The 14,153-nt window shown below is 32.6% G+C and overlaps 1 protein-coding gene across 5 annotated transcripts; it reads left to right on the forward strand.

Annotated features, from left to right (window-relative positions):
• The first annotated feature begins 886 nt into the window (after positions 1-886).
• Positions 887-14,020, forward strand: LOC124947728 (epithelial splicing regulatory protein 1-like). 5 transcript variants are annotated; one of them, XM_047490286.1, is made up of 4 exons: positions 887-1,077; positions 1,998-2,265; positions 9,430-9,598; positions 9,798-14,020. In XM_047490286.1, the coding sequence occupies exons 3-4, from the start codon at positions 9,456-9,458 to the stop codon at positions 12,361-12,363; spliced, it is 2,709 nt and encodes a 902-aa protein (XP_047346242.1). In that variant the 5' UTR covers positions 887-1,077; positions 1,998-2,265; positions 9,430-9,455; the 3' UTR covers positions 12,364-14,020. The 5 variants fall into 5 exon arrangements, with proteins under 5 accessions (XP_047346242.1, XP_047346243.1, XP_047346241.1 ...); XM_047490287.1 differs by having other exon boundaries at positions 887-1,068; XM_047490285.1 differs by having other exon boundaries at positions 888-1,068; positions 2,030-2,265.
• Positions 14,021-14,153: the final 133 nt, after the last annotated feature.

The raw sequence follows: 14,153 nt of genomic DNA on the forward strand, positions 1-14,153 counted from the left end.
TTTTTTTTTTTTTTTTTTAGAAATATTTTAATAAAAAATTAAAATGAAAGCTATAATTCTCTAATTTATAATACAGATAATAGAATATTCAATAAATAGTTAAATTAGTTCACGTTTAGGCGGTTCAGCCATTTAATTATCTTACCTTTTCTTGACAATTGACAATCGTCAATGGTCATATATATATATTGATTATAGAAAAAAATTTGTAAATAAGTGCAGTTTACAATTTTATTCGTATTCAACCGCGCATACGAACGAATTAAATTCTTCCGTCTCACTTTATTGGTAACCCTCCCACTCGCAATATAGTAGTATCACAGTATAAAATAGTCTAACAAGCTTATACATCGATATAACTAGGGTAATTCATTTTCACTATTTTTAAGGATTGGTTGAAAGCATTACCATTCTTCAACTGAAGGAAACCTATAAAAAAAATACATCGACACAATAGTCGCATGGTAGTTTCTTGACAGCGTTTGTAGTTCATATTATATATTATAGGACCAACTGGATTTGGATCTATTAAGCCAAAATCGAGCAATGATATATTTTTCACCATAGATATTTGACAACGCAGCAACATATTCGATAATCGAATTATATTTTTGTCCAATCTAAGAAAAATTAATAATTATAAATTTATATTTTATTGATGAACAAAAATATATATTACCATTGAGATCGTTAATAAATTAATGAATAAAATAATAATTTCTAATTGTCTTTGCTTGATATTCGAAGTTCGATATATCGATATTTACTCAGCTAATCAATCATCAATTTATCGAACAACATCGAATCAAAATCGCCCTTTTTCTTATACTTGCGTCTCATTGGTTAGTCTAACTAACGGAAGTGTAACAGTAGTAAAGCTGATCTGACTACGTAGCATAAGGGGTCTTCATAACTACTTACACGGACCGCCGCGGTCATTCCATGGGACGCTGACGAGAAGCGTTATAGCCGTTTATTTGAAGACGGAAATCAATTCTCTCGTGTTATTATTTCTTTACGGGATCAAAATTCTACTATCTTCTTATAACAGTCATCGTTTTTCGCATAGTAAGTTTGGTGAGTTTAATTATCATAATATTCTTCTCTACATTTCGTCCATCGGTTTTTTTCACTCTCATTAATGGCGTACGTGCAACTACGATGGAGTATTTATTTAAAAGGATCGATATTTTCTCATTGTTTTTCGATCCTGTAATATAATTGCAAAGTTTTCTAGAACTTCAGGATAGAAATATTGTATTTCGTATAATTAGTTATCGATTTCAATTTTATTAGGTCATATTATGTGTATATATACACACATATATATATATATATACACATATATATATATATATACACATATATATATATATAAATTTTTGCATTATCAAGTTTATGTTGTATATTGTATCACATCTCTCTCTATTCAGGTATTTTTTGAGATATTTTTAATTTATATTATTGAATCTATACGTACTAAAACAATGATCTGGGTGATGATAATTTCTGTTTCTATTCTTATCAAAACAATTTAATTGCATAGAAATTTATATATCAAAGATCTAGGACAAAATAATGTTCTTCCAACAATAATAATTTATTTCAAATATAGATTATTTTCGTGCCAAATATAATTGCATGTTTAATATCCTTTTTTAATAATAAGATCATGTATATTTATATGTTAATATATGGGCCATATATCTGTAATATTAAATTCTAGTTTATGTTTTGGAAAATAGTTTTTCATAAAAGATTTAATAAGTAAAAACTTTATTACTAATCTATATAAGTAATATTTATATGTTGAAGACATAATACACACCAATAGCTTCTAAAATTTTTACTTTTAATTTTTCTATAAATATGAATTCTTTTTTGTTTCTTTTTTTTTATGACTAGAAATGAAATATAAGTGTAAGTAACGTGTACTTGTACAATGAAAGGAAGGAGACAATGGTAGTTACAATTTCTGATTGCCCTGTGCGGTTTAGGTACAGTGTGGAAAAAATGGTGTGTGTTGCAGGATCTTAGGCAGCTCAGTGTGTGTTAGGTGTCAAGAACAGATTCGTCATCAGTGGACATTTGTACAATGACTTGGTGCAGTTAACTACTCCTTTTCTGCTTCTCCATTTCATTGTCCTTCGTCGATGGGCCCTTTCCTGCTCGGTCATCTTTGTTCTCATCGACTTCTTATCTTTCGTCGTACCTTTTAGCTGTGAGTGAAGAAAGAAGAAGTTTCTGAAGTTTCTGAAGTCGAAGGTAATACTTCAAAGTAATGTAATAAAATTAGTTCATAATTCTGGAGGGAAGTGTTGTGATTTTACTAGAGGACTTGTTCCTCCAATGTTCTTGAGAGTATAAGAACATATTCGTTTGCTTAAGTGTCTCTGCTCATCCCCTGAACATATATATATACACATACATTTACATATATATATTTTATAGTATATGTATATATATTTTAAATATATATTTACATGAATATATGATGCACATATGTGTGCTGTCTTAAAAGGATATAGTTATGTTTTAAAAATTAAAAATTAAAAGAATTGGTAAGTAATATCAGTTAAAATAATAGGAGGAGTGAGAATATTCATCAATGGATATATAATAATTAAAATATCCTTTATGAAAGAAGTTAGAATATTTATCAACAAAAGAATTACTTCAGTATTTAAAAAGGAAAACATTTTCATTTAGAAGTTTATTTTTAACAGTATCATTTATTTTACATCAAAATCCAATCAAATTATGTGCTGCACAATAATTTGATTGATATTATTTAAATAAACAAATTTTTTACATTAAACATGATTGTCGAATGCATACATTTTTTCTTCTTGAAGGCAAGTACTTACATACTTGTTGATCTAAACATCTTAAAATACACCACCATATTATTTTCTATAGCAAATTTAAGATATACAGTTAAAGATACTTGAATGTTGTTTGGTATATAAATATATACCAAGTATTCATGTAGTGTCATATTATGTTAGCTAATATTTCAATTTCACACCATCTATATCTTTGACTTTTTTTTAAACTATTAAACTTTGATCAAAGTCTAAACAATGTCTATATAAATATAAACTTCATAGATAATAGGTTAAAATATCATACTATATAATAAAAAAACATGTAAAATGAATAAAGGTAAGTTGACAAATAAGATATGTTTACCATAATGTGGTAATTAAAGCAACATAAAATAACGTAAATATGGAATTCTTTATTTTAACAACATCCATTATGTAAAAAATGTGTTACAAATGAAATGAAACTTCGATCAAAGTTGGTAACCTAATTTGAGTATGTAATTTATAAGTTCTTTGTACGCGTTCCTTTTATTCTATATTCTATATCACAGATCACCCTTGATTTTCATTTGAATTTGCTTTTTCCCTTATATTATAACCACAAGATCCGTTGATTATATAGAATCTATTATGTAAAAAGTATATATATTTATGTGTATATGATAAGATATACACAGGATTTATTCATTTTCTGAGAAAATTCCTATTTTATTATAAAAAGAAAAGCATATCGTACTCTAAATCATAGAAACTTTCGATGTGCAGGTTATTTTGCATTTTATTCATGAAAATACAAATATAAATGTATTATTATCAATTTCGTTTCGTTATTCCGTTAAAAATGGCGCCATGTTTAAGAAAGATATATATATATATATATATATATATATATATATATAAAATTTTAACGAGATTGAATTAAGATCAGGATAAAATCGAATGCTTGAATTTTAATCAGATTCGTCTCTATGGTCGATCATTATCGAATCAACGGTCATGAAAATAATGGTAATATTTAACGTGACATGATATTCAATGATATTATTCGAAAGACAAGTAAAAAAAAGGGAAAACGAGAGTGGAGAAAAAGAGAGAGAGTCTGCTGCAACTTAATCTTGCCAGTCCTTAGCCTGCTGCGAAGTTTGGTTTTTCAACGAGAGGTCCTTGCAAGCTGGGAGTCATCTTGTACGAGTGCATTTTTAATCGATTAAGATATATATATATATATATATATATATATATATATATATATATATATATATATCTTATACACATGCTATAAATGGATCTGACGTTTTATCGACGTTTTGTCTTTCGTTTCTCTCGTTGTCTAATTAATTTTACATCGAAATACGGAACAAGAGATTATTATATCGACTTAGAGATTCTGAATATCTATATATTTGCACTGCTTATTGTTATTGTTATTGTTGTTGTTCTTTTATGTTTAATCAGTAAGAAATTCTGATTATATACACGTATCTACACATTTGTGTTTTGGAAATTAATTGGATTGAATAATTTAGGTAAGGGTAACACGTTATATACACGATGTTATATACATCGAACGATCGTTACCTACTTCAGTCCCCGAACTCAACGAATACATCTTTTGCCACAATTTGATATTAATCGTTATATTATTGATTATGTGAATGCTGAATATATATATTTTTTTTCTTTTTTTTTATTCTTTTTTTTTTTAACATTGAGAAATAACAAATAGGTTATACGTAGGAGCATACATTGCTGGATGTGACCACAGACTTTGGTCATGCGACAATACTTATACTCATGATTCACGGCAAATGCTTGTAATCAACGATGAAGATAATTTTCGTCATTTTGTTAAACAGAAACTAAATGACGCAGTGTTCATATTTGCTGGAATTATATTATACAATTAATATTTAATATGCTCGAAGTTCTTGTAAGATAAAAGGAATAACAAATATACTATTATATATATATATATATATATACATACATATATATATAAGGATATATATGTATATATACATATATATGTTTTATCCTCGGACATGAATAGACACCTTCGTTTAATCGTCGACATAAATATATTGGAAAACAAATAAAAAGAAGTACCATTCAGTTTTGTCGCGACGTACGTTCGTATCTTTTCATGTTTCAGATCGTCAAGAGAGAGAGAGAGAGAGAGAGAGAAATAGAGATAGATGGAGCTTATCGTGATAAGCTATTTCATTAAATCTATATTTGCTTTGCCCTTTTCTTATTCCAATTGAACGTATAATGAAAGCGCGGCATCGATTATAAATAAGATTTCGTCAATCGATTTTCTTGCATACGTCGAATCAATGGGAATTCTTATCGTCGATCTCTCACAAAACTTCATCGTTAAACTACAATATTTTTTGTTGCAACGTTCTCCTTGCACATAAATTTCTTCAGTTGCAGAATCCTTTTCTTTTTTTCTTTTTTTATGTATCGAACGAGTGGGAGAAAAAAAGCAAAAAAAAAAAAGAAATATGATAAATATATCCTTACTCTCCTCGTCGATACTTATTCGTCATGGACGATTGATCGTAGCTATCTTGCGCACGCGCATGCGCGAAGTGGCTTAATACGTCTCTAACATATACATACATACAATATATATGCACACACGTGTTTACGTAAATTCGTATGAATACATTTTACTATGTGAGCATGCGTGCGCACGACGTGTGATATATATATATATATATATATATATATATATATATATACATATATATATGTATATATATATGCTGCATCGAAAGTATATATCTAAACATGTGTATGTGATGTTACATTTGTCTCTCTCTCCTCTGTGCACAACAGTAAAACGATCCTTTTTTATTCGGTCACACGGTTACTAGGTCACATATTTTCGAGAAAAAAGCTGAATATTTTTTACAGAATAAAAGATAAAAAAATGTTCACGTTTGATAGAGAACTATCAGTAATCAAATATTGCGAAATGCAGAGAGAGGGGGAGAGAAAGAAAAAGAGAGAGAGAGAGAGAGAGAGAAAAAGAAAAACAAGAAGAATAGGAGAAAGAGAAAAAATAGTGCTATAGATAAAGAAAGGAGAGGGGGAGAGCAGATTCAACGACTGTGAAAATCGATGCAGAAACGTCGCTACTAAACATTCTCTTCGCAAAGGTGATTTCGACGAATCAACGAGTATATTTTATGTCTCCATTGAATATGAGTAACAGTCGAGTAAAAATATATCGTATGAATACTGTTCTTATTTATTTATTTCTTTTTTCATTTTCTTTTTTTTGTCATTTTTTTTTTTTTCATTTGTTCAAACGAATTTTGAATACGTTAATGATAACAGAAAGAAAGAATCATTTCTTCTCTATTCCCTCACTCTCCTATCATTTCTCAGTTAAAGAGGAGGATGGAGAGTGAGTAAGTGAAAGAAAGAGGGACAAAAGACAATAACCTTCGTGTGTCCTTCGAACGAGAGAGTGAAAGAGACAGTGTTCTACAACGGTAACGTTTCGAACGTGTTTCGCCGGAATCTCTCGGACGACATTTTAACCCTCATCGACAACGCATCGGGAGAAAGAGAAAGAAAGACCAATCGGTCATCATCGTCTTCTGTTCGAGTCTCAAAGGGATGACAAAGGAATCCTGACACCGGTCTTCTTCCACATCGAATCTGCAGGGTCCCCTTGTATTTCTCCATTCTATTATTATCATCATCATCATCGTTTCTTGAACGAGTTCTCTCCGTATGCCGTAGTACTCGTCGTTTCTCGTTCTGACGACTAACCTTCAAATGGGTCCCTCTATCTCTGATGCTTTAAAACGCTCTTACGATATTATGATGAAATTTATCATCCTTTAAATTTCTTTGTTTATAAATCTCTTTTATTATTTCTTTCTTTTTCTCTATCTCTCTCTCTCTCTCTCTCTCTCTCTCTTTCCTTCTCTTTATAATAAATATTTTACAAATCCGTAATTTTTTTAATCAACAGAGAGGGAAAGAGAAAGATTGATACATAAATATGTTCCTATTATTTATCCTAATAATTTTTTTTTGTTCCTTCATCTTTCTCTTTTTAAAGTTCTTACAAATCTGTACCTATCCTTTTTTATATTTATTAATCGATAGAGAAAAAGAAAAAATGTATATATATATATATATATATATATATATATATATATATATGTACTTATTATTATCCTAAAAATCTTTTCGGTCCTTCGATATGTTCTTCCTATCTACCCTTTTATCATTTCTCAGTCAAATGGAAATCACTTTTCGCGATATGAAAAAGGAAAACTTCTTGTAAATACTGCGTAACCATATCCAGGTAGCTCCCTTTTCAACGCTGCTATCGAATTCGACGCATCGGTTCTGTTTTTTTACATTTTCTTATCGAGATTGATCTTTTGCAACAAGAGAAGGAAAAAGTAAGATAGAAAAAAGAGAGAGAGAGAAAGAGAGAGCAGTGGCTGCTAACGACAAACGAAGAAAGAAAATCTACCCCATCGGTGATTCGACCATTCTCCAAGCAGTTGTGTTAGCTGTTAATCCGGAATATACTACTCTTCTTACATCTCTTAAGAATCTGTTTCCATATTGGATAGGGCCTGTTACAAATTTTTACATCTCCTTCAGATAATAAATCGCACATTGAATTATTAAACAATTATAATTATCTTTATCAATTTTCCATTTTTATTTTTTGATGAATTTTATTTACTAATTATATGTACAATTTTTCGAATGAGATTAATTTACATATTTCTATAAATTTATTTTTATGAAAGTTAGGCTTTAAAAATTTTTATTTAACATACTGGATTTATTTTCTGGACGTATTCGTTGGAGGACAAATTATATCTTTTATCTATTAAATTAACGTGAATTTTTTTTTTCTGATCTTGTTTATTTGTTTACTCGCTCGGCAACGTTCGTCGATGAATTGTTTTCATCTCGTGTATTCTCTTACTGTAAACATGAAATGTTAACATTATGGTTTTGATTTTAACTCGCTGATAATAATACAACGACGAGAATTTATGTCGTATGTGTTCTATATTTCAAGATAACAAACTATATACACATGCTGTGATCATACAGTCATCTTCGAAGGTTCTAAAACTTGTCGTAAGTTATGGATAAATTGAATAATTAAATTTCTTCACCAAGTTTTGCGTTTCGAAATAATAGAATCTATTATCTCGATTTATTTATCACACTATGATCGTAATCGAATCGATTATCGAATTATTTATGTACATATATTGAATTAGCTATGGCATAAATATTAATTTATACAAGTTATATAATATAATTTATGACATATTTAATACAATATTTATTATAATCAATATCGATTATTTCCTAATACATTACTTCAGGAAAAAGATTACGTTGTAATACGCTTTATAATTTCCTGTTCAGTTTGATAAAAACATACATTCGAACAAATACTTTGTGTGTGTGTGTGTGTGTGTATGTGTGTGTGTGTGTACACATACACATACACAGTGAGAAACAAAATGATAGAGGTTAAGTAAGGAAATAGTAAAGACTTAGAAAATCTAACTACAATACAAAGAATAGTTATACTGCTCAAAAGATTTTGTAATACAGATAATCGATATATTCTTCGATTTTATCTTGCCAAGTAAAAATGACCTTCAATTATTTGACCTTTTTTAGAAATTCAACTTTCTTTCTTTAGAAATCTTTCCTTTGGAATCCTTATTAAAATGCGTGAACACGCGCATAGAAACTTTTCAGTGCTGTCCGATGTTATTGATACTACATAGTAGCATAAACGTACGTGGGCGTATTTCTATACCTGCCTGCCTTATGTCAGCACATTTAGCAGTTGAATTACCGAAGACTTCGTACCAATGGAATCTATTAAGATAATAAAGATCTCCGTTACATGTATCAACCTAAAATATCTTATTTTTATTATTCTAACCAATGACAATAGTTCTTAATGAGTAATAATATTCATGATAAATGAATTAGGTATTCTATTTCGGAAATATAATATCTATATTAATAAAGTTTACTTATCGGAAGCCTACATTTTATATCGACTTTTCATCAGTAACAACGATTATTATCCGGCAAGCTATTAATCTATGCAAGCCATTAATGTATGTGCGTTTATGGTCTCTTCTGTGTGTACCTTTCACGCAGTGAAAGATAAAGTGTTAAGTCATTAGTGTTATTAGCCTTGTAAGAGATAAAAAGCGTCAAGTCCTTATAATTGTGCCGTACAAAATGACTCTGAAGTGTTCTTAATCTTTTTGTCAAAAATATTTTGACGTCTGCATTACGTTGATATTACATTTTTTCAAATCTTTACATGAGTGTATTAAATTTAATGTAGTTATAATATATCTCGTAATCAATAAAACAATCGTTAGATATAAAAGAAGAAACAAAAATCCACATCCTATATTCTCCTTTTACCGAAAATTTTTCAGATTCGATGAATTGTTTCGTATTCGAACGTCGACAAATTGTTAAATATCGATTCTACTCTTTTGGTACTTAACGAATATATACCTATTCTTTCTTATCTAATTTTCGCCTATCCGTTCGGTTGCAGATACGTGAAAAAAATATCTACCAAAAATGAGCGTCATAATCAGACTACAGAATCTAGCATGGTCTGCCAACGCTTTGGACATCCGCCAGTTTTTCAGAGGGCTCAGTATACCGGAAGGTGGAGTACATATTGTTGGCGGTGAATTAGGAGACGCGTTTATAGCGTTCAGGTAATAAAATGAGTTTGTTATTGGAAGAAGGAAAACACTGTTCCTTATTCTTCGAAACATTATTTCATTCACCACGATCTATTCTCGTCTGCCAATTTTCAATGTATACACCTCGTTAACAATGAGAGCAAAAAATTTGTAAATATAATCAGGTTCAAAATAGTCGATTCAACTAATCAAGAACGTGGTCAACTTTTAGCACGGATGAGGATGCTCGGCAGGCGATGATGCAAGATGGCGGTAAGATCAAGGAAATGAAAATTAAATTGTTGCTCAGTTCGCGCACGGAAATGCAGAAAGTGATAGAAGCAGCGAGACAACAAACGTTACATCTTCAATCGTTTATACAGACAGCAGCACCAGTGGCAGTTCCAACTCCTGTTGTTTCGGCCAAACCTGCTTCTCCGAACGACAGAAGGGAGAAGGACAATGACAGCGAATCGAGCAAGGATCGAAAAGAGAGACGTGATAGATCGAGATCGAGAGATAGGTCACGTTCTCGAGATCGTGACAGGGATCGGGATAGACGCGATAGGGATAGGAATCGTGATCGCAGACGTCGAGACAGAAGCAGATCGCGTGACAGAGAACGCGATCGTCGAGACAGACGGCGCCGTCGTGAACGCTCAAGATCACGTGATCGTACACGTTCTAGAGATAGGGATGTTAACAAGCGTAACTCGACAGGAGAACGCCGAAAGGATGCAACTGACGACGATAATAACGATGTCGTTTGCGTAGGACAATTTCACAAGGATAAATCCGCGTCTAGTGGTTCGGCGAAAAAACAGCCGATCGTTGAAAATGGAATTTGGGAAGTACCGCCTCAAACGCAAATACAAGCGACCCTTTTAACGCCAGGAATTTTAGGAGCGGGAGTGGCTGCATTGTCACAAGATAGCGAGCAACGATCCATGACCTTTGGTAATTCCGTTCTAGGACAGCAATCTTTGCTTCAGTCGAATCAGTTCTCCTTGAATGGTTTGAACGGCGTCGGAAATCTGATGCAACCTCATGTTCAGACATTAACTGGCCATACGGTCGGTATGAATTCGCTTCCTCAAAACTTGGCTAACGCGTCCTTGCCAAGCTTAAATAGTGGTATGGGTAATTTAAATCGGCCAAAAGAACCTTGGGGTCAAAACGAACAGGGCAGAATGGATCAAGTAAGATTTCCAGGTAGAACGACCCAATTTGGGGCGCAGGATGCTAGCATGTATGGCGCAAATAATGGTGCCATCAACTGCAGACCTGGTCTGAGACCAAACAGTGCTTTCCTGAGTAAAGTACAGGAATTAGAAGGTCGACGTAATCCACATGCTTTTCAAGCTGTAGCTGCGGCTGCTGCGTCGCAGTATGGTAATTTCGAAAATGGTCCAGATAGGCAAACGTCCGGACGAAATTCCAGCGGTTCCTCGAGATTCTCGAATGATAAATCTAATTCTGGTGGTTATTGCGTGGAGGTACGTAATATGCCATTAAACGCTACATACACGGATGTTCGTCATGCTTTTCAAGGTATCTTTATCAGAAAAGATGGTTTGAAACTAATTAACGATAATCACGGTAATCGGGTCGGTATTGCGTATGTCAAGTTCAGTAAAGCGGAAGGTAAGGAACTAGCTTTATCAACGCCAAGGTACGTTCGTGGTTCCGAAGTGGAGGTTCTTCATTTGGATGAAAGTATTTTCGATAAAGCGGCAGATTCTTATGCGCCAGAGAAAGAGGATGAGGCTGACGTTAGGGGATCTACTTGCATCCTTCTAACGGATCTACCGTCGTTCACCAAAGAGATGGACATAGCCAAATTGTTCCACGACTGGAAGATTAATGATCTTTTTATTACGAATATCAAGGAATCCGGGAGTACGCATTACATGGCTTATGTGCAATTCGCTAGATTAGAAGACGCCAAATCGTCTCTCGGTACTTCTTTGAAGATAGGTAATAAACAGGTAACCGCAACAGCTATTTCAGAAGAAAAGTTCGCACAAGCTAAAAGAGAGCATGAAAATGGCATGAGCCAAATTACTACCTCGGATTGTATTATCATGCGTGGTTTGCCATTCCAATCGATGGATCGCGATGTTCTCGATTACTTTTCTGACATTGGTATTGTACCTCGTCGAATACATATGATATTGAATCAGAACGGTAAACCCACTGGCGATTGTTTCTGCGAATTCGAAACGACCGACGAAGCTCTAAGAGCGACGGCCAAGAATGGAGTTCCTTTTGGTAAGAATATACCGACGATCGAGCTCATATCGCGAGCTCAAATGTTGGAGACTCTCGAAATGACCGATCCTCAACTCATAGAGGCTCAGCAACAGCAACAGCAACAACAACATTATCCACCACCACAGGACGCACGGCCACGATTTGCTGGACCTATGCAAAATCATATGCCGCGTTTTGGTAATTCAGCATTTGGTCCCAGGTGTCCTCCAGGATTAATGGGTATACCGAGACATATGTTAGGTCGTCATCCTGGTTCCATGGATTACGTCGAAGGTTTCGGTAAACCCGGTTGCGTTCTTTCTTTAGAAAATGTACCATTTAAAGCGGACATTAATGAAATAATTGACTTTTTCGGTGATTTCGATGTAAAACGTGAAAATGTTATAAGACGTTACAACGAAAGAGGTATGCCTACGGGCGATGCACGCGTAGCTTTTTCTTCTCCTAGCGAGGCCCAAAGAGCGTTGAGAGAACTGAAGCATTGCAAGATGAGAGATCGGACCATATACATGAAGTTAGCGTGAGTGGATGTTTCCGGTCGTGGCAACGACTCCAAGAGATCGACTTTGCAAAGGAGAACGAAATAATTCATTCGCATCCTCGGCAAACTTATCCCCACGACCATACAGGTTTGACTCTTCTTTGTTTGTCGTACGTCGATCATTGTCATCGCGAATTAATGAATTCCTCGCTCGAAAGTTCGAGCTTTAGATATATAAATATTTTTTACAAAAATAATATATATCGTCCGTCGTATTTTTTATGGGAATGATACGAAGATGGAGCAGGAGAAAAGTTTCGTGCGTATTGCCTTTTGTAAATAGAGAGTAAACATTTTTTATAATATCGTTTCATCTTCGACTCCAGCGATCAATGGCCGATCGTACGACGACGTTGTTCCTCGTATGACTTTCCATTCAACGTACATACAAGATATCATCGTCGTTTTCTCCAACGAGCTAGATAGCTAATTGTTAATCCTTACGAATGAGGGGAGCTTAGAAAAGACACAATCGGTAGTTTCTACGTTGATGATACTAGCTCCCTTTATTGCATCTTAGGTCATTTAACTACTGTCGTGGTATCTAAGTGTGTTTATGATTTGAATCTAGAAGGGCGTTTTGAATGCGTCACGTGGCATCGAGACCTATATTTGTTATAAAATATCGTTTCGACTGCGAAAGATTCGAACGAACGACGTACTGCAATTTCTTTGGTATTAAACTCCAAACGTGATATATTCTATTACGATATGATTTAATTTACAAAGATGTAAATAGTCTGACTTACATATTCTCTTACACTAATTCGCGTTTTGTCATATTCGCGTGCGAAGATTGGATGCAATAAGTTAGTTTCGAGCTATACTCTAATTATCAGTATCTTTATGTTATGTCGAATAATAATTTTTTTTTTTTTTTTTTTTTTTTTTTTTTTTTTTTTTTTTTTTTTTTTTCATCGGGAGTATACAACGATCTTTGTCTACATTTTCGGCCGGTTAGCAGAATATATTTTCATATAAAAAATTAAACAAATTAATAGGAGTCGATAAGAGAAATGAATTTAATGAACCTTTTTTTCCTTCATCAATTTTTTCAAACTCTAAACGAAAAGTTTAGTCGACAATATGGATACTATGTATCGATAATAAAAATAATTATTCGCGATCATTACGTAATTCTTATCTTAAGTCGTTGAAATAAAAGGCAACGAGGCGCATGAATTTTAAGTACAAATTCGAACGCGAACGATATAGTAATTCTTTCATTAAATCGATAATCGACCGTGCAAGCAAGTATTGTTGAAGTAAGAATATTAAAAGAGACACATACTGTAATCGGTCGCGCGTGTCGTCGTCGTTAATTTTCTATGGATGAGTATGTATATTACATACATTGCATCCGCGTATGTATGTATTACGTATATATATTAAAAAAAAAAAAAGTCAAATTGTATATATAAATTATATATATATACAAATATATATATATATATATATAGACACACACATATATATACATATATACATACTCCCTTCTCCAGTTAGTTATAAAACGTAATAATAATTTATAAAAGGCGAGTATAACGATAGATTTAAGCGCACTTTATCATTATCCTCGTTATAGAATTGCGTTTAACATAAGGACTTGAAAACTTCAATAAATTTCTATTCAAAGTGAATTTTTTCGTACTTGTTCATTTCCTTCTATCATTTTTTATCGTTCTGAAAATCTGTAATTACTTTTTCCGTAAGGACAAAAGATGTCGCTGATAAGGAAAAAAAAAAATTTGATAAATGATTCAACGATTTTGT

The sequence above is a fragment of the Vespa velutina genome, chromosome 3, assembly GCF_912470025.1.
Source record: "Vespa velutina chromosome 3, iVesVel2.1, whole genome shotgun sequence".
NCBI lineage: Eukaryota > Metazoa > Arthropoda > Insecta > Hymenoptera > Vespidae > Vespa > Vespa velutina.

Bases quoted from the DNA above. Each gene is read 5' to 3' on its own strand.
- LOC124947728 (XM_047490286.1), top strand. From the start codon at position 9,456: ATGAGCGTCATAATCAGACTACAGAATCTAGCATGGTCTGCCAACGCT. The intron at 9,599-9,797 runs GTAATAAAATGA...GTCAACTTTTAG, and splicing joins GACGCGTTTATAGCGTTCAG to CACGGATGAGGATGCTCGGC.